Source organism: Trachemys scripta, chromosome 13 (assembly GCF_013100865.1).
Source record: "Trachemys scripta elegans isolate TJP31775 chromosome 13, CAS_Tse_1.0, whole genome shotgun sequence".
NCBI lineage: Eukaryota > Metazoa > Chordata > Testudines > Emydidae > Trachemys > Trachemys scripta.
The window spans coordinates 25514024-25528824 of NC_048310.1; the positions used below are offsets into that span (position 1 = coordinate 25514024).

Genomic DNA, 14801 nt, shown 5'->3' on the forward strand with positions numbered 1-14801 from the left:
AAAACGTGAAGCATGATTATGGTTGGAAGCATTGATGATCAATTTCTTTCCATGTTATGGAGAGAATGCACATCTGCTGAGAATGCAAGCAAGACAAGAGGGGATGTTTCAGTTCTGTATGTCATGTAATTTGCTAGAATTATGCCCAGTAGTTAAAACTGTAAGAGAAACCATTCATGCTCACAGCATGTTTCAATATTTAAAGTTACAAGGGAAACAGGATGTGTTGGGGGGGGAAAAAACCATTTCAAAAGAACAGGAAGCCAGTAACGTTTGCTCTGCTGTGTGACAACAATACATAGACTTTGCCAAACTCCAAGCAATGCCACTTAATTATTGTCTAACCACTGTGCCATAGGTGTTCTTCCAGTGCCTCACTAAAAGGAGTGGGGAGGGGAGGGGGAGAACACCCTGACTGAATATGCAGGGAATCAACTTTAAACCAGTTACTCATCTGCAATACTTGTGACATCTGGAACAGGATTTCAATCAAAGTTTGCTCAGACTTATTACAGAAGAGGCAGGTGAGAAAGGTCAGTCTGCCATGCTCTGTTTCCCAACCAGGGGAGAGAGAAGGGCCTCAATGATTTAGTTTAGAGGCTGCAAGGCTCCATGAGCCAGGATCAACCCATCCTCACACTTCACACAGCTGCAAGTGCATGTTTGCAGAGGAGCAGGCAGCCCCCTGAAAGCCAAAACACCTTCCTTTCCTGCTTCCGCAGTGGCGTCAAGGCAACTGGCCATGACAGTAGAACATATGTCAAGCACTGCAGAATCAGAGTAGAAAAACAGTATTCTGGCCGGCAGCAAAACAGAAGACAGAATTTCTGCACGCTGTGGACAGAAATAGTCATAAGTTAAGGACCCCAACACTACAAACCATTTCTGGGAAGACTCCCTGAACAGAGGGTTCTGATAAGTGTGGTGGGTTAGATCTTCAGGATGTTTTCCTCCCCACAAACCAATCCTGCTACCTCCTACTAAGCTCCTTGTAATAAAAAGTAACAGCCCAACCATGGATACGACATCCACCTATGAAACCAAGCTGCATGCCTATCCCCACACACAGCTAAGCCATATTTGATTCGGACATGAGGCTACATACCATAGATGTTACTATGGTCTCCATACTAGACTGTTTGTAGTATTTCATGAATATGTTGGGTGGTTATAAAATTCTTTTGTTCAGCTGGAATCCAAGATGCATAACCTAAATATCAAATTTTACTCAACACAAATGAAGCCATGGTAATCTCCGTCATCTCTGCTGTTCACTTTGGAAGCTTAGCCCTTTTAGTATTTAGGTGCTTCTCTGTTAATGTAATAAGGTAGAATGTGTACATTTGTTTATATTGGAAAAACAAAAGGAGATCTTTGTTTTGACATGGCTGCACAGAGATAGCGATTTGACTCTCCAACTGCACTTCCCATTCTCATTGACACTTTATACACACACACACACCCCCACCCACCCACCTCCACTCCTGGCCACGGCCCCATCTCCAGCTGTGGCCCCAGCCTTGGCCCCCTTACTCCTGTCTGGGGGAGGGAGGGCAGACAGGAGATGGGGGGGTCACTAGGTAAAACGTTTGGGGAGCACTGCTATAAGGACAGAAATATAGGCCAAAACATTTTCTTTGGTTTATTCAGGTATTTATAATTCAAATAAAATTAACTGTTGCAATTTAAATTTTTTTAAAACAGATACCAAGAGGTAAAAAGCAGCTTTTTTGGGAACAGGAGTAAAGCTCTGCTGGTAAACTATGAAATTAAGAACAAAATACTTTTACCTCCTCAAACTAATTCCTCCTCACAACATTCGAGACATGCAAAATGCTGCATATTTTGTAAATACAAATAGATGCTTGGATCTCAGACGCTCAAACAAGAGATTGCATAATAGATAGTTTCTGATATGCAGCCACCTCTGATGTGGCTGCTGCTTTGTTTCATGACTCCACATCAGAGCTCTTAATTATTGTGACTAAGTTCATTCATTCATTTCCTGGAGATGGCCAGAAAAATCCATCAACCAGAATTCACAAGTCACAAATTCTCCAGGATAGAAAATGCAAAGTTCAAAAAAGAGCACACACAATTAGTTCTTTAAATACTATATCTACGATGAAGGAAATTAATATGAAAGCAACATAAGGTAAGCACATGCTTATCTAGTAATATGAAATCATTCAAGACCAGCTATTCATGGATTTTAATTAAAACTGAAATTTGGAAGATACAGAAACAATGACATTAAAATCAAACAATAGGAGAAATCCAAGAAACAAAAAACTAGTAGATCCTCAGCTGTTTGTGCTCAAGCTACTTAGTCAATATTTATTCCAGCTAAATCCTTCCTCATACTCACCTGTCAATTAAAGCAATGATAATGTTTTTCACATTCACATTTTGGTGTAATTCCGCACAGGCTCGGAGAAAAGGGTTAAGGGTCTGGAGATGAAATTCGTCTGGGAAAACCTAAAATTCACATCAAGAATTACCAAGCTTCATAACAATATACACCTTTAGTTACTCATCTCTCTGGAGAAGTAACATGATAAAATTGCTACTAATGTAAAGAAAATAACTGCAGGATAACTGCACTTCACACTATGCAAGAGAAGTGTCACTTGGTGTCACTTCAGGGCAATAGGCAAAATACAAAGCAGAAGTGGATTGGGCATGAAACGAAGCAGATGAGGACTGCAGTGTCTCACAGCACACAAGCAAAGCTGTTACCATCAATCATTTGTAATGCAGACACGCCTGCCTTGAAGAACTTACAAACTTCCATAATGGAAAACGCAGGGGAGAGGAAATGGGATACACTAGCTGCAGCTTAGAGAGTCACACCTCTAGCTTTCCCCACAAACTGAGTCAGTCATCAAAGCATTGTGCTAGTACCAGGAGACAAAGGGCAGCATATGGGAACTGGGCTCAAGCCAGTACATGATAGTCCCAGAACCCCAAACAAAAACTGCTCCATCACCTATGAGAAAGGAGTGACAGCAGCTATGGTCCTATTAAGAATAAGAAGGGACTCGGATGAGGAAAATTAAGTGGCCTAATGCTCAAGAAGCAACATGCAGATTTACCCAGTGGACCAAGACGAACATTTTGACAGCTATTACAAAAAGTATATAAAAAAAGTACTTCTTCCCAGTGTCAATTATATAAGCCAATAAACAAAAACCTAAGGAAATTCAGTAGTCAGTTAAAAAAAAAAAAAAAAACTGAACACAGGTCAACTGCTTAGCCCCCAGCCCTCCACCTCCCACAAAAAACAGACCCACCACACTACAATACACCACAATTTTAAACATTGCCACCCCGACCATCAAATGAAGCTACTTCTGCTCCTTTCTGCAGCTTACCTGAATAATACATTCCATGAGATACTCCTGAGCTAGAGCATCCCTGCAGTTTACTACTTGCTCCAATATTCCAGGCAAAACAATCTGTAGAGGGAAGGAAGATGCTGCAATATTTGTTTCCTGATTGACTTCCTCAATCTATACAAATCCTGAATCAAATTTTTAAAGTCTTATAAATTTTCAGTCTGCCTACGCATGTACAAACTTTGGCATTTTACAGCACTAATCAGAGTCTCTCTCACTAGGTATCAACATATAAATCACGACTGTACACTGACACTAAAATAGTAATGAGAAGAATTTAATGTCCATTCTTACTGAAAACATAAAAATGAAATTTTTCTAATAGAGGCACATGCACATGCTCACTCTCTCTCACCCACCTCACTCACTGGGCAGATTACGAACGGGTATGTCCATTTATATAAATCTCTCCCACTTTAATTAAATGTAATTGTCTTCAGTGGCATTTGCCATGGCTTACAAAGTATTTCTCATCTATTACTTTAGACTGTCCAGATAACTCAGGGGACATTCCAGATTTTTGGATCATCTGGATTCACTAGTATTGACACTGGGGGGGGAGGGGGGAGGTCTATTATTTTGAACAGGAATGTAGTCAATTTCCTGAATGCTTTGAAAGGTATCATTTCGTCCATCTTTTTGGCTCCTTTCCCTGTACACATGCATTGCATGTATGCATATAAAGGGAACTAGTATTTCCCAGTACACAGACTGGGGGACTGGGAGGCAGGACCTCAAAGTTCAATGGCCAGTTCTGTCACCAACTGTGTAATCTTGTGCATATCACTTTGTCTGGTTGCACTTCTTATTAACCTACCTCCTGGACCATTATGAGATTTCATTAATGTTCTGAGAGCTTCAAATAAACAAACAGTGCTACAAAAACACCAAATACATTGACTTTTGTGACACAAATAACTTTCATAGACAATGGAACTCTCGATTCATGTTTTATTCATCTGGTAAATATGGATACAGTTAAGTGTTAGATGAAAAATCTCACCTGTTTATATCTCTCCACATTAACGCCTTCCAACTGACTAAGGCGAACCAAGTTTGTTCCCACTAGGATTCTCAGTTCCTGCCTTTCCCGCTCCCTCTTTTCTCTATCTCGACTGTGTCCTTGGTGTTGCATTCGCACCCAGAGTTTGTTCATCTCAGCAAAGTTCAGCAACACAAAATCCATGGAATCACTGATGTCGCCAGTGGTTTCTTCACTGAAATAAAGTCAGTGGTTAAAAATAAGAAGGGTATGGCTTCTATCATAGAAGAGGAGTGTGTGTGTGTGTACGCATTTTGTCTTTTTAAAACAAAAGATGCATGTTCCACCGTCCCCTTGAAAGGGGAAAGAACTTTCCACCATAAACTTTAAGTGAGATCAAGAGGAATTTTAGTTTTAGGAGAATGTGACAAAAGAGAAGTCTACAACCAATCAAATACAGATACAATAGCCCCAATCTACACTAGCATTTGAACCATGTTGGAAAAAACTGGGGTGGACAGGGTCAGTACCAGATAGCATAAAAAATAAATCTATAGCACACTTTGTCCACATCCACAATGGCCAGAAAACATTTTGCAGACCAGAGATGTATTTAAAACATTAAATGTTCTCTCCTGTAGAGAGTTTATAGTCTACGTCTTGAAGACTAGAGCTCATTTTATCTTAAATCCTACTTTCCACAGTAAGAGAAAACACAAAAAGCTTACATACCAACCTTAAAGCCAATAAATGAGTTGTTACTGACCAAGTTCTACCAATATTTTTGGGTGCATGGGGGAAGGAGGAAAATGAGGATATGTTGTTTTGACCAGCGAGGCCATTTTAAAGCTTTATTTAAGTTTGGGTTTTTTGCCCAAGCATACAAAGCATCTCTTAAGGTCACCTGCCAGGAATTAATTCATCAGGTCTTCACTAGAGACTGGACTTGCATTGTCTATCCAAAGAACAATTACAAAAAACAAATGCTATTTAAAATATGCACCTATTTGAAGCCTTACAAGATCATAGAGAATAAACACTATTCATGTATTCCTCATTTAAGGATGAAGCCACTCTGTGCTTGCATCACACTTCTCTTACTCTGTCTGTTCGCCTTCGTCTGGTAAGATATTCCTGGTACATTGAAGAAGGTAGTTTCGAAGAAACAAGCCTCTTAGAGGATGCTGGACACCGCGGCACATTTCCACCAAATCTTTCAGGATATCTTTTCTGGACTGAGGAAAGGATTTGACATAGACAACACCTACTGTTATCAGCAGATAGCTAGAAAAGAAAACAGAGTTGAAGAAATTCTGATTAAAATGGTGGATTAAGTATTATTGGGGAAAAATTGTCTTGATACATGAATACAATACAGTAACCTGGTCAGAGGCAGGTCTACCCCTCTCTTCTCACAAGATACTTAGAAAGGATGAGAAAGAATTAAATGAAGTAATGTGTAGGGCACAGATTTTGGAGTGGGTGGGCAAAGAAAGAAGTTTTTTTAACTAAGTTTGGGTAACAACAAATACTTGGCCCTATTACAGCGCTTTATATATTCAAAGCATTGTACAGACATTAACTAATCAGTGCCCATAATGCACACCACTTTTGGCTGGTGGGCAAGAATTATTATTTCTACTTACAGAAGGGGAAGCTTAAGGCATGTCTACACTTACCAGTGGATCAGCACTGCCTCAATCAATACAGCGAGTGTCGACTTAGTGAGTTTGGTGAAGACATGCTAAATCGATGGGAGAGCACTCTCCCATCGATTTATGTATTCCACCTCCCAAGAAGCGTAAGGGAAGTCGACGGGAGATGCTCTCCCGTCGACACAGCGCAGTGTATACACCGCAGTAAGTGGATGTAACTACGCCGACTTCAGTTACGTTGTTCACGTAACTAAAGTTGCGTAAGTTAGATCAATTTACTGTGGTAGTGTAGACCAGCCCTAAGAGATGATGTGAGTGGCCCAAGGCCACAGAGTGAGCCAGTTGCACAGCAGGATTGGAATTCAGGTTCTTGTGACTCCCCAGCCCTATACTCATTCCTCCAAGCATCACTGCCCTTCAATGTTCTATTTAACACCCAGAAGAGGATGTGAGGATTTACAATCATAAAAACTTAATAATTATGGGACCATGGACTTAGAAGGGAATTGAGATTGCAACCCTACAAGCATCTCCTCTTAAAAACTTCTGTATTTGCCGAGTACCCCTGAAGACTCTACATGGGCACAGGGGTCCACTCACACAGAGCTGCTTGCGGGATCGGAAGCTAAATCAACATGAGGATAAAGAATGCTATGTATTTAGGGCAATTAATGAAGTTAAGACTTTGCAGTAGCCTCAAGTGTACTGTATCTGAGTTCTGTTATTGTATTTTGTTGTATAAGCTGAATTTTTGTTTTATCTTCTTTAGTGAACCTTACTAAGAGAAGCACATGACTAAGAATCAGAAGTCACTTCCTTTTCTAAGGATCAAAAAAGGGAAGAGGAATTCTTAAACTGAAGCGCCTCTATTCCCATGCAATAGTCACTTTTTAAAATTATCTTTTCAATACTAAGTTTACTGTGGACTGATTTAAGAGCTTTTATTTAAAAGATACTACTAAAATGAAGATGTAGAGACATGTCACAGTTCTGTTTTTTTTAAAATGTATAAACTACAGGAATATTTAATATATATTTAAAATGTTTTTTCTATTCCCTATGCCAATAACTGAACATAAGCAATAGGAAAAAAAGAGACCTCCCACTTATCTTTACACATATAGGGCTAGATCCTCAGCTGCGTGCAATCAATTTACACCAGGTAAGATTTGGAACTTACGTCAATTAGGCTTACTAAGATCGGTACAAAATATTTGGAGAAGTAGTTAAATAAAAATGTAAGTTTCTAACAGCTGGTTTATATTAACAATTAGAGTCAGTGAAACTTTTTTTTTTTAACTTTATTTCACTAAATTGCTAATAAAAGAAAGTACTTGACTGGAGAATCCAACTACTAGTTACAAAAGCTGCATTTGGGGCCTAAATATCTCAAAATAGTAATCAGGAGGCTCCTGTGTTTACCAGATATAGAGATTTTCTTTAGGGTACTTTGAAATCCTGCTCTGAAGCAGGAGACGAACACAAAATCCAAGGCAAGAATTTCCCCCGAGCAAGACGTTTTAGAAAAATAGTATTCATTAGTTAAGAAAGTTTCTTCAGTGCTCATTTACTTACAGTCTCGGGATAATATTGCCAGCATACTGTACTAGTTCATAAAGATCCGCCACTTTCCTTCCCTTGGCAAATTCATCTGTCAGATATACCTCCAAATAGTGTAGCTCATCAGAAATAGCCATATCTTTTCTCTTATGGTTAAGGATTAAACATTAATATTACTACAACAGATATGCATACCCATTTGCTCAACAGTACCAAGAGGAAGATACTGCCCAGGGAGTTTACAATCTGAACCACACAGACAAACAGTAAGAGTTAGGCACAGGGAGCTGAAAGATTGAATTTACAAGTTGAAATATTTGAAGGAGAAAGGTGTTCAGCATGCAGAGGAGTGAGAAAGTATTGGGGGCAAGGATACTGCCGTAGAAGGTGGAAGCAAAGGCACATCAGACTAGGCAAAATGAAGAGTGGGGGGAAGGTCATGGCTTTCACAGAGGGGTATCCCCATCCTTAGCAGCATATATATATTATACACACACACACACTCTTACTGCCTTAATTTTTTAGAGTGGGAAAGTAAACACCTCATTTCTCTGCATGTCAACAACATATTTGCTACATGACAAATTATTAGATGTTCCCTCAATTGATATATCACATAAAGAGAAGTAAATGTACTAGTCTCCCAGCTTTTAGAAAGAAAAAGCTAAAGCACATAGGGGCCAAAAAAGGCAGCTAATGCCCGCAGCATGTTCTTTTGGGGTAGGTAAGTAGTTGTCCTGACTCTAAAGAGACTCCCTAGTTTTCTCGGCAAAATCTAGGTGCTCCATAGTTCTAACTCCTTGCTCAGCGCACACTGTAGTTTTTAATAATGCCATACAGAATCTAAGAGGTCAGGCCCACAGAGTTCTGATGTGATTATGGACTACTTTATACTATACAACAAGAATGAACAATCTCTTTCACAGTGAGCTAGTGTGTTCCCTTCTTCAGCTTATCTGGATAAAGAACAGTTCTAGCAGACAGAAACCTGAATAAAGCAATGTTAGGGGAAAAAATTGATTTTACAAGAGATGAGACCAAAGGGAGATCATGTTACTACTAGGCACACAACTACACAGACTGCAGTGCACAGTACCTCAAATATTCTCCCATCAACCATTCAAAAGATACAGAGTTCATAATAGCTCTTTGGAGATAGCATAGAAGTCCGCAGCTCACCAAGCATGTTGGAGGCATGTTTCAGAGCATCCATAAGCTTGTTTTTGTCCTAAACAGTGAGTGTAGGAACAAACATTAGCAGTGTTCACTTGTCATTCCCCAGCCTAGACAACTGCAGTTTGATTTGTGTAGCGAGTTAGTTTTCTAACACGTTAAAAACAGCATGGAAAACTAAACTGCTGTTTTTGCAAAAATGCAAAACCAACCCCAAAAAACACAAAACTGAGAAACAATCTACCTCAAATCCAATTATTTTAAGTAACTTGGTCACCATCTAGACAGAGAACTAGTGAGTGTTTAACAAGAAAATGATGCAAGTTTTATTCTGAGTGTCTCTTGATATGGGGATATAGTATACCTGTGGGCTAGGACATGAAACACTGGAGAAACAGCTTGTTATTTACACTAGTGGGGCAACCCTCACCCCTCTTCTCCCCAACAAACATAATCCCACCCTGGAGACCAAAGCAAGACATCTCTACAACTCTTTAAAGTTCTAGACCCAAGTCTGCTTTCCAGCTCAGTCTAGTGATGAAGCACAGCACTATGCCCTAACAGATAAAGATACAGGGTAACTCACATTATTAGTGGAAAACTGATTTGGATAAGATTCCCCTGTCCCTCTCCATAAAATGGTATTTTTAATGTGGGGGGAAAGTGGTGTTTTATTAGACTGTTGAGAACAAGAGGCATATTCAGAGTTCCATATAATTATCTGGACCATGAATCTGCACACTTTTGTATGAATATAAAACAGTCTACTGGGTGGGTGAGGATTAAGTCTTATGTCTACAGAGTTTATGAGCATGGGACTTCAAAATGTCTTTAAATAGTGGGACAAGTTCTCCTTTCAGTAACACGGATGGAAAGTATAGTTGTGATTTCTCTGCAGGTTGTTTTGGAGATGCCAACACATCAAGATATGAACAGAGGAAATTCTGTTGGTGCTATTGTTTCATCCTTGCTGGCTGCAAGTACGTGACTGTAGTTGGCCAAGGACCACTATAAGCTTCCATAGACTCAAAGCTTCTCAAACTCATTTTAAATTCAGCTTCAAGTTTTATTCATTCTTTTGGAGTTAAAGCCAAATTCCTCACATATGCTAGGCTTCCTACTGTTTATGCTCCTCTCATCTTCCCTCCAATTGTCTCTTCAAGTTTCGGCCAGCAGAGGTAAAGAGATGAAGGGAGATCTCAGTGCAATGCATCACAGTACAATCCATCTAAGGCTATGTCTACACTACCCCCCGGATTGACGCTCCGGGGATCGATGCACTAGGGTCAATTTAGCAGGTCTAGTGAAGACACGCCAAACCGACCACAGACCGCTCTTCAGTAGACCCCAGTACTCTACCCCAAACGAGAAGAGTACGGTATGTCGATGGGAGAATGTCTCCCATCGACCCAGCATAGTGCGGACACCGCAGTAAGTCGACCTAAGCTACGTTGACTCCAGCTACATTATTCATGTAGCTGGAGTTGCATAGCTTAGGTTGACTTACCACAGTAGTGTAGACATAGCCTAACTAACGCCACAACTGCAGCCCTCGGAAAGTCCCCAGTGTATGCTATAGGAATAGTACTCCTGCACAGCAGCATACAGAGGACTGCCCTGCTGAAAATACATTCAACAAAATTCTGCAGCTTGACAGAAGGGAAGAGACATGGAAAAGCACTGTGGAGAAATATGCACTTAACATAAAAAGCAACAGAGTCCTGTGGCACTTTTAAAAGTAACAGATGTATTGAAGCATAAGCTTTCGTGGGTGAATGCCCACTTTGTCGGATGCATCCTATGAAGTGGGCATTCACCCACGAAAGCTTATGCTCCAATACATCTGTTAGTCTTAAAGGTGCCACAGGACTCTGTTGCTTTTTACAGATCCAGACTAACACGGCTACCCCTCTGATACTTGACACTTAACATACTGAAAGTAAGGGACAAGCAGGATGTGTTCTTACCATGTTATGGACTACTTAGTTTTACATAAAAGGAAAGGGCTACACTAAAACCTTTGTGAAGATTTAATCTAAAGAGCTTTCAGGCTTGTAGGCACTTGCAGATTTCCACTTGAGAAGACTTATTCCCTCACTTGCTGCATAGAATAGCAGGTATTCAGACACTTTTACATTTTGCTGAGGGAAATTAAGTCAGTAAAACTTCTGGCCTATGAAATGAGAAAAATATTCCTTCCATTTCAGCAAGCAGTGGCACTAAAAGTAGTGCTCCAGTTTCACCCTCTGCTGGAAGTGTCACGTCTATTTCTTCGAAGTGTGCTGGGTTCACCCCGAACAAGGGAGTCAGTCAATGCTTGTGTACTCAAAACAGACTGTAAAGTTCACCATGCTTCCAACTAAATCCAATGAATCGAACTGCAGTTCATGGGGGGGAGGAGAGAAAGAGTTCCTTCCCGCTTCAAGAAATTACATTCCACTACTTAAAAAAAAAAAAAAAAAAAAACCCCACACACACATTTCTTACCAAGCATCGCTTCATCTGGAAAGACTGGACTTTTACAGCCTGTATGGCTTCATCCAGGAGCTTTTCCTGCTCATCTTGAGGAGACTGCTGTGTTGTTGGCTAAAGAAAGAAAGAGACAAGGAAAAAAATTGACTCAAGTGTAACTATTTATGGTTTGTTCTTCTCAAAGTTGGATTCCTACCATTTTGGCCATGAGATGTCCGCTGGGCTTCTATAAGCCTAATCCCAGTTCCACAATTCAGAGTTATTTATCATTGTCCTTCACCTAGGGTATGCCTACGCTTCTGAGGCTACGCAGGCACAGATATGTCGGTATAGCCTAATGAGCTCGATTTGGAACAGGTGCAGAGAAGGGCTAATAGGAATGGAAAACCTACCTTGTGAGACTAGACCCAAAGAGTGTGGCTTGTTTGGCCTAACCATAAGAAGTCTGAGGAGAGATATGATTGCGCTCTATAAACACATCAGAGGGATAAATACCAGGGAGGGAAGAGGAGTTATTTAAGTAAAGCGCTTATGTGGAAACAAGAACAAATTAATATAAACTGGCCATGAACAAGTTTAGGCTTGAAATTAGACAAAGGTTTCTAACTACCAGAGGAGTCAAGTTCTTGAACAGCCTTCTAAAGGGAGTAGTGGAGGCAAAAAAACCTAATGGCTTCAAGACTGAGCTTGGTAATTTTATGGAGGCGATGGAATGATGAGACTGCCTACAATGGCATGTAGCCAATCTGCAACTGCTAGCAGCAAACATTTCCAATGGCTGGTGATGGGACACAAGACAGGGAGTGCTCTGAGTTACTATGGAGAATTCTTTCCCAGGTGTTTGGCTGGAGGGTCTTGCCCACATGCTCAGGGTCTAACCGATTGCCATATTTGGGTCAGGAAGGAATTTTCCTCAGGTCAGATTGGCAAACACCCTGGGGCAGTTCACCGTTCCCATGGCATGGGGAACACAGGACTTGCAGGTTTAAACTAGCGTAAACAGTGGATTCTCTGTAACAAAGTCTTTAAATCATGATTTGAGGACTTCCATAACTAAGCCAGAGGTTGGTGGTCTATTACGGGGGGGGGGGGGGGGAAGAGGAGGAATGTTAAGATTCTGTGCCCTACAATGTGCAGGTAAGACTAAATGATCATGATGGTTCCTTGTGACCTTAAAGTCTATAAATCTATAAGCACAGATGGCAGCCTACTCCGACAAAAGGGGTTTTTCTTTTTATGTAGGAACACTACCTCCTCAAGCAAAGTTAGCTGTGTTGATGGAAGCATATATTCGTCAGTGGCATGGTTTTTTCAACAGACATAACTATGCCAATACAGTGTAACTTACAGGCCTCGGAATGAACCCCTGGAAATTTTACCTTCTTCACACGTCCACATATCTGAGAGGCAGTCATTACAGAGAGGAGATAGTAAGAGAGAGCTCTATGGCTGAGTGACACCACCTCACCGCCAAGTCACGCTCCAAAAAGGAACATATGGTTTTGGCTGCATTTGGCACACTCCAAATTGTAACATCCATTCTTTTCCAGCCATAGGCTTTTTTGCAGGTAGCAGACAGGTGATATACTTTTGTGAGAGATGGGAAATAACCTCACACGAGTTTGTTTGCTTTTAAAAGAAAACTGGACAGCTCAAGTGGTACAAAAGATTTTTATCTTTGCCCCACCAGAAGATACTTGAATGACTTCGGGATTACGTGTATTACATGTAATACACGAATGAACAGCTCTCTTTTCCCTGTCAGGAATTCAAGTTCCACACACACAGAGATGTGGTTTTCTCCATAACATGATATTGCCTATACAGCTAGGAACCTACAGGCAGTCCTATCCTGTTCTGTGATGATCACTTTTCCAAAACACATTACAATACAATGTACTTAGAGAACAACTTCAAGTGACCTCCAGCTCTGCAGCTCTCCTCCATCCACTGCAGGAGGGGGATTTTGCATCAAGGATGATGAGTAGAATACAAGTTTCTATGGAGGGGCTTCCTTCAGAAGTGAAGCCACTCAGACAGATGTAGCTACAGCCTCTCCCATGCGCCTCAATCAAGGTACAAGTTAGTAGTATTTCCAAAAGGAAAGAAGGGATCCCAAAATGTGTGTTGCCACATTAAAACAGGGGTTCAACATAATCTTACAGCTATAGGAACATACTCTTATTCACCTCGTTCCAAGCTGGACTCACTTTTACAGAGGAAGAGCTTTAGATCATGTAAGGCCATTTTTGGAAGCAATACAGTAGAAAGGAGCACTATGGGCAGCCATAGTGAGAACATCCACCCACTTTGCTTCTCTACAGCAAAGCCACTGGATATGATGGAAACAAATGTAACGCTCACCCAGGCTCAACAGGGACCTGCATGAAACATTTGGCCAGAATAAAGCATGGAGAGGCTATTGGCTGCACCACCGCCAGGCAGAGAACATTCAGAGGCAACAGAGTACGGCTGCTTCCCTCCCCGGAGCATTAAGAACAAAGTCCCATTCAAAACCATAACATTTATCTTTGTGCAGAATTAGAGGTTAAAGTGGGCTGTAGTCCACGAAAGCTTATGCTCTAATAAATTTGTTAGTCTCTAAGGTGCCACAAGTACTCCTGTTCTTTTTGGTAAACTTTGCTATCCATGTCCTTATGGCCTTAACCGGGGCAAATATTAGAGAAGCAGAACACTAACAGATCAGAAGTGCAATACACATTTGCAGACAGTGAACATAAAACACATCTTTCCTGTATTCTATGACTTCTGCTCCCCTGCTTCACAGCTTTTCACCTTGATGAATCCAGCAAGCTTCAGCTCTGAACAAATTTGGTTCCTTCTCATTGATTTAGATGTCAGACAGCCTTCAGAGCCTATCACTGTTTCAGCAGAGAACAAACGATCTTTTCACTGATACCAAGACTAATGGGATCATGACATATCCATGGAGATATTAGAAGTCGTGCATCAGTAGCATGCAGCTTGGATGATGGACATAAATATTAGGTATAATATCATGAGCATATCCAGACAAGGGAGACAGAGATACAAGTACTCCCTAACCCTACTCCAAATACAATCTCCTTTGTTATTTGCCAGGTTAACATCTCATTTATTGTATCACATTTTCTGCCCATATACTAAGCAGAAAAAGATTTTATTTTAGTCTTCTACAATGTTTTGAGGCTTTGTACATTAAAACTGATCTTATATAAGCAGCTATAAATATTAGTATCAACTGCACCTTCACTTCTGAACTAGTGGAACAGATTTGCCACATTCCAAAATCCCTTTTATAGCAAGCATCTTTTTACAAAATATTTCTCCGTTGCAGAATTATAGTAAGGAATGTAAATCAGTTCAGAAACAGCAAGTTTGAAACTTAAACAAAATATATTAAATTAAGGCTGCAATATCTGAAATGCAGCACAATGCATCAGTTTGCATTAAATTATTTAAATTTTTAACAGGTCATCCCCTACCCCATTTCCTGTGAAGTGGACACAATCGTTTGCTTCAAGAAACTCCTTCCTATTTGAAAGCCTAGTCACTTCCTTA

The 14801-nt window shown here is 40.5% G+C and overlaps 1 protein-coding gene across 1 annotated transcript in view; it reads right to left on the minus strand.

Annotated features, from left to right (window-relative positions):
* VPS35 (VPS35 retromer complex component) overlaps nt 1-14801 on the minus strand; it is a 40910-nt gene that overhangs the window by 13324 nt on the left and 12785 nt on the right. Inside the window, exons 2-8 of the mRNA XM_034788294.1 lie at nt 11256-11354; nt 8727-8823; nt 7611-7734; nt 5482-5664; nt 4402-4615; nt 3375-3458; nt 2369-2478 (exon numbers count right to left, since the gene is read on the minus strand). Coding sequence (XP_034644185.1) covers nt 2369-2478; nt 3375-3458; nt 4402-4615; nt 5482-5664; nt 7611-7734; nt 8727-8823; nt 11256-11354 — 911 coding nt within the window. The remainder of the gene's footprint in view (nt 1-2368; nt 2479-3374; nt 3459-4401; nt 4616-5481; nt 5665-7610; nt 7735-8726; nt 8824-11255; nt 11355-14801) is intronic.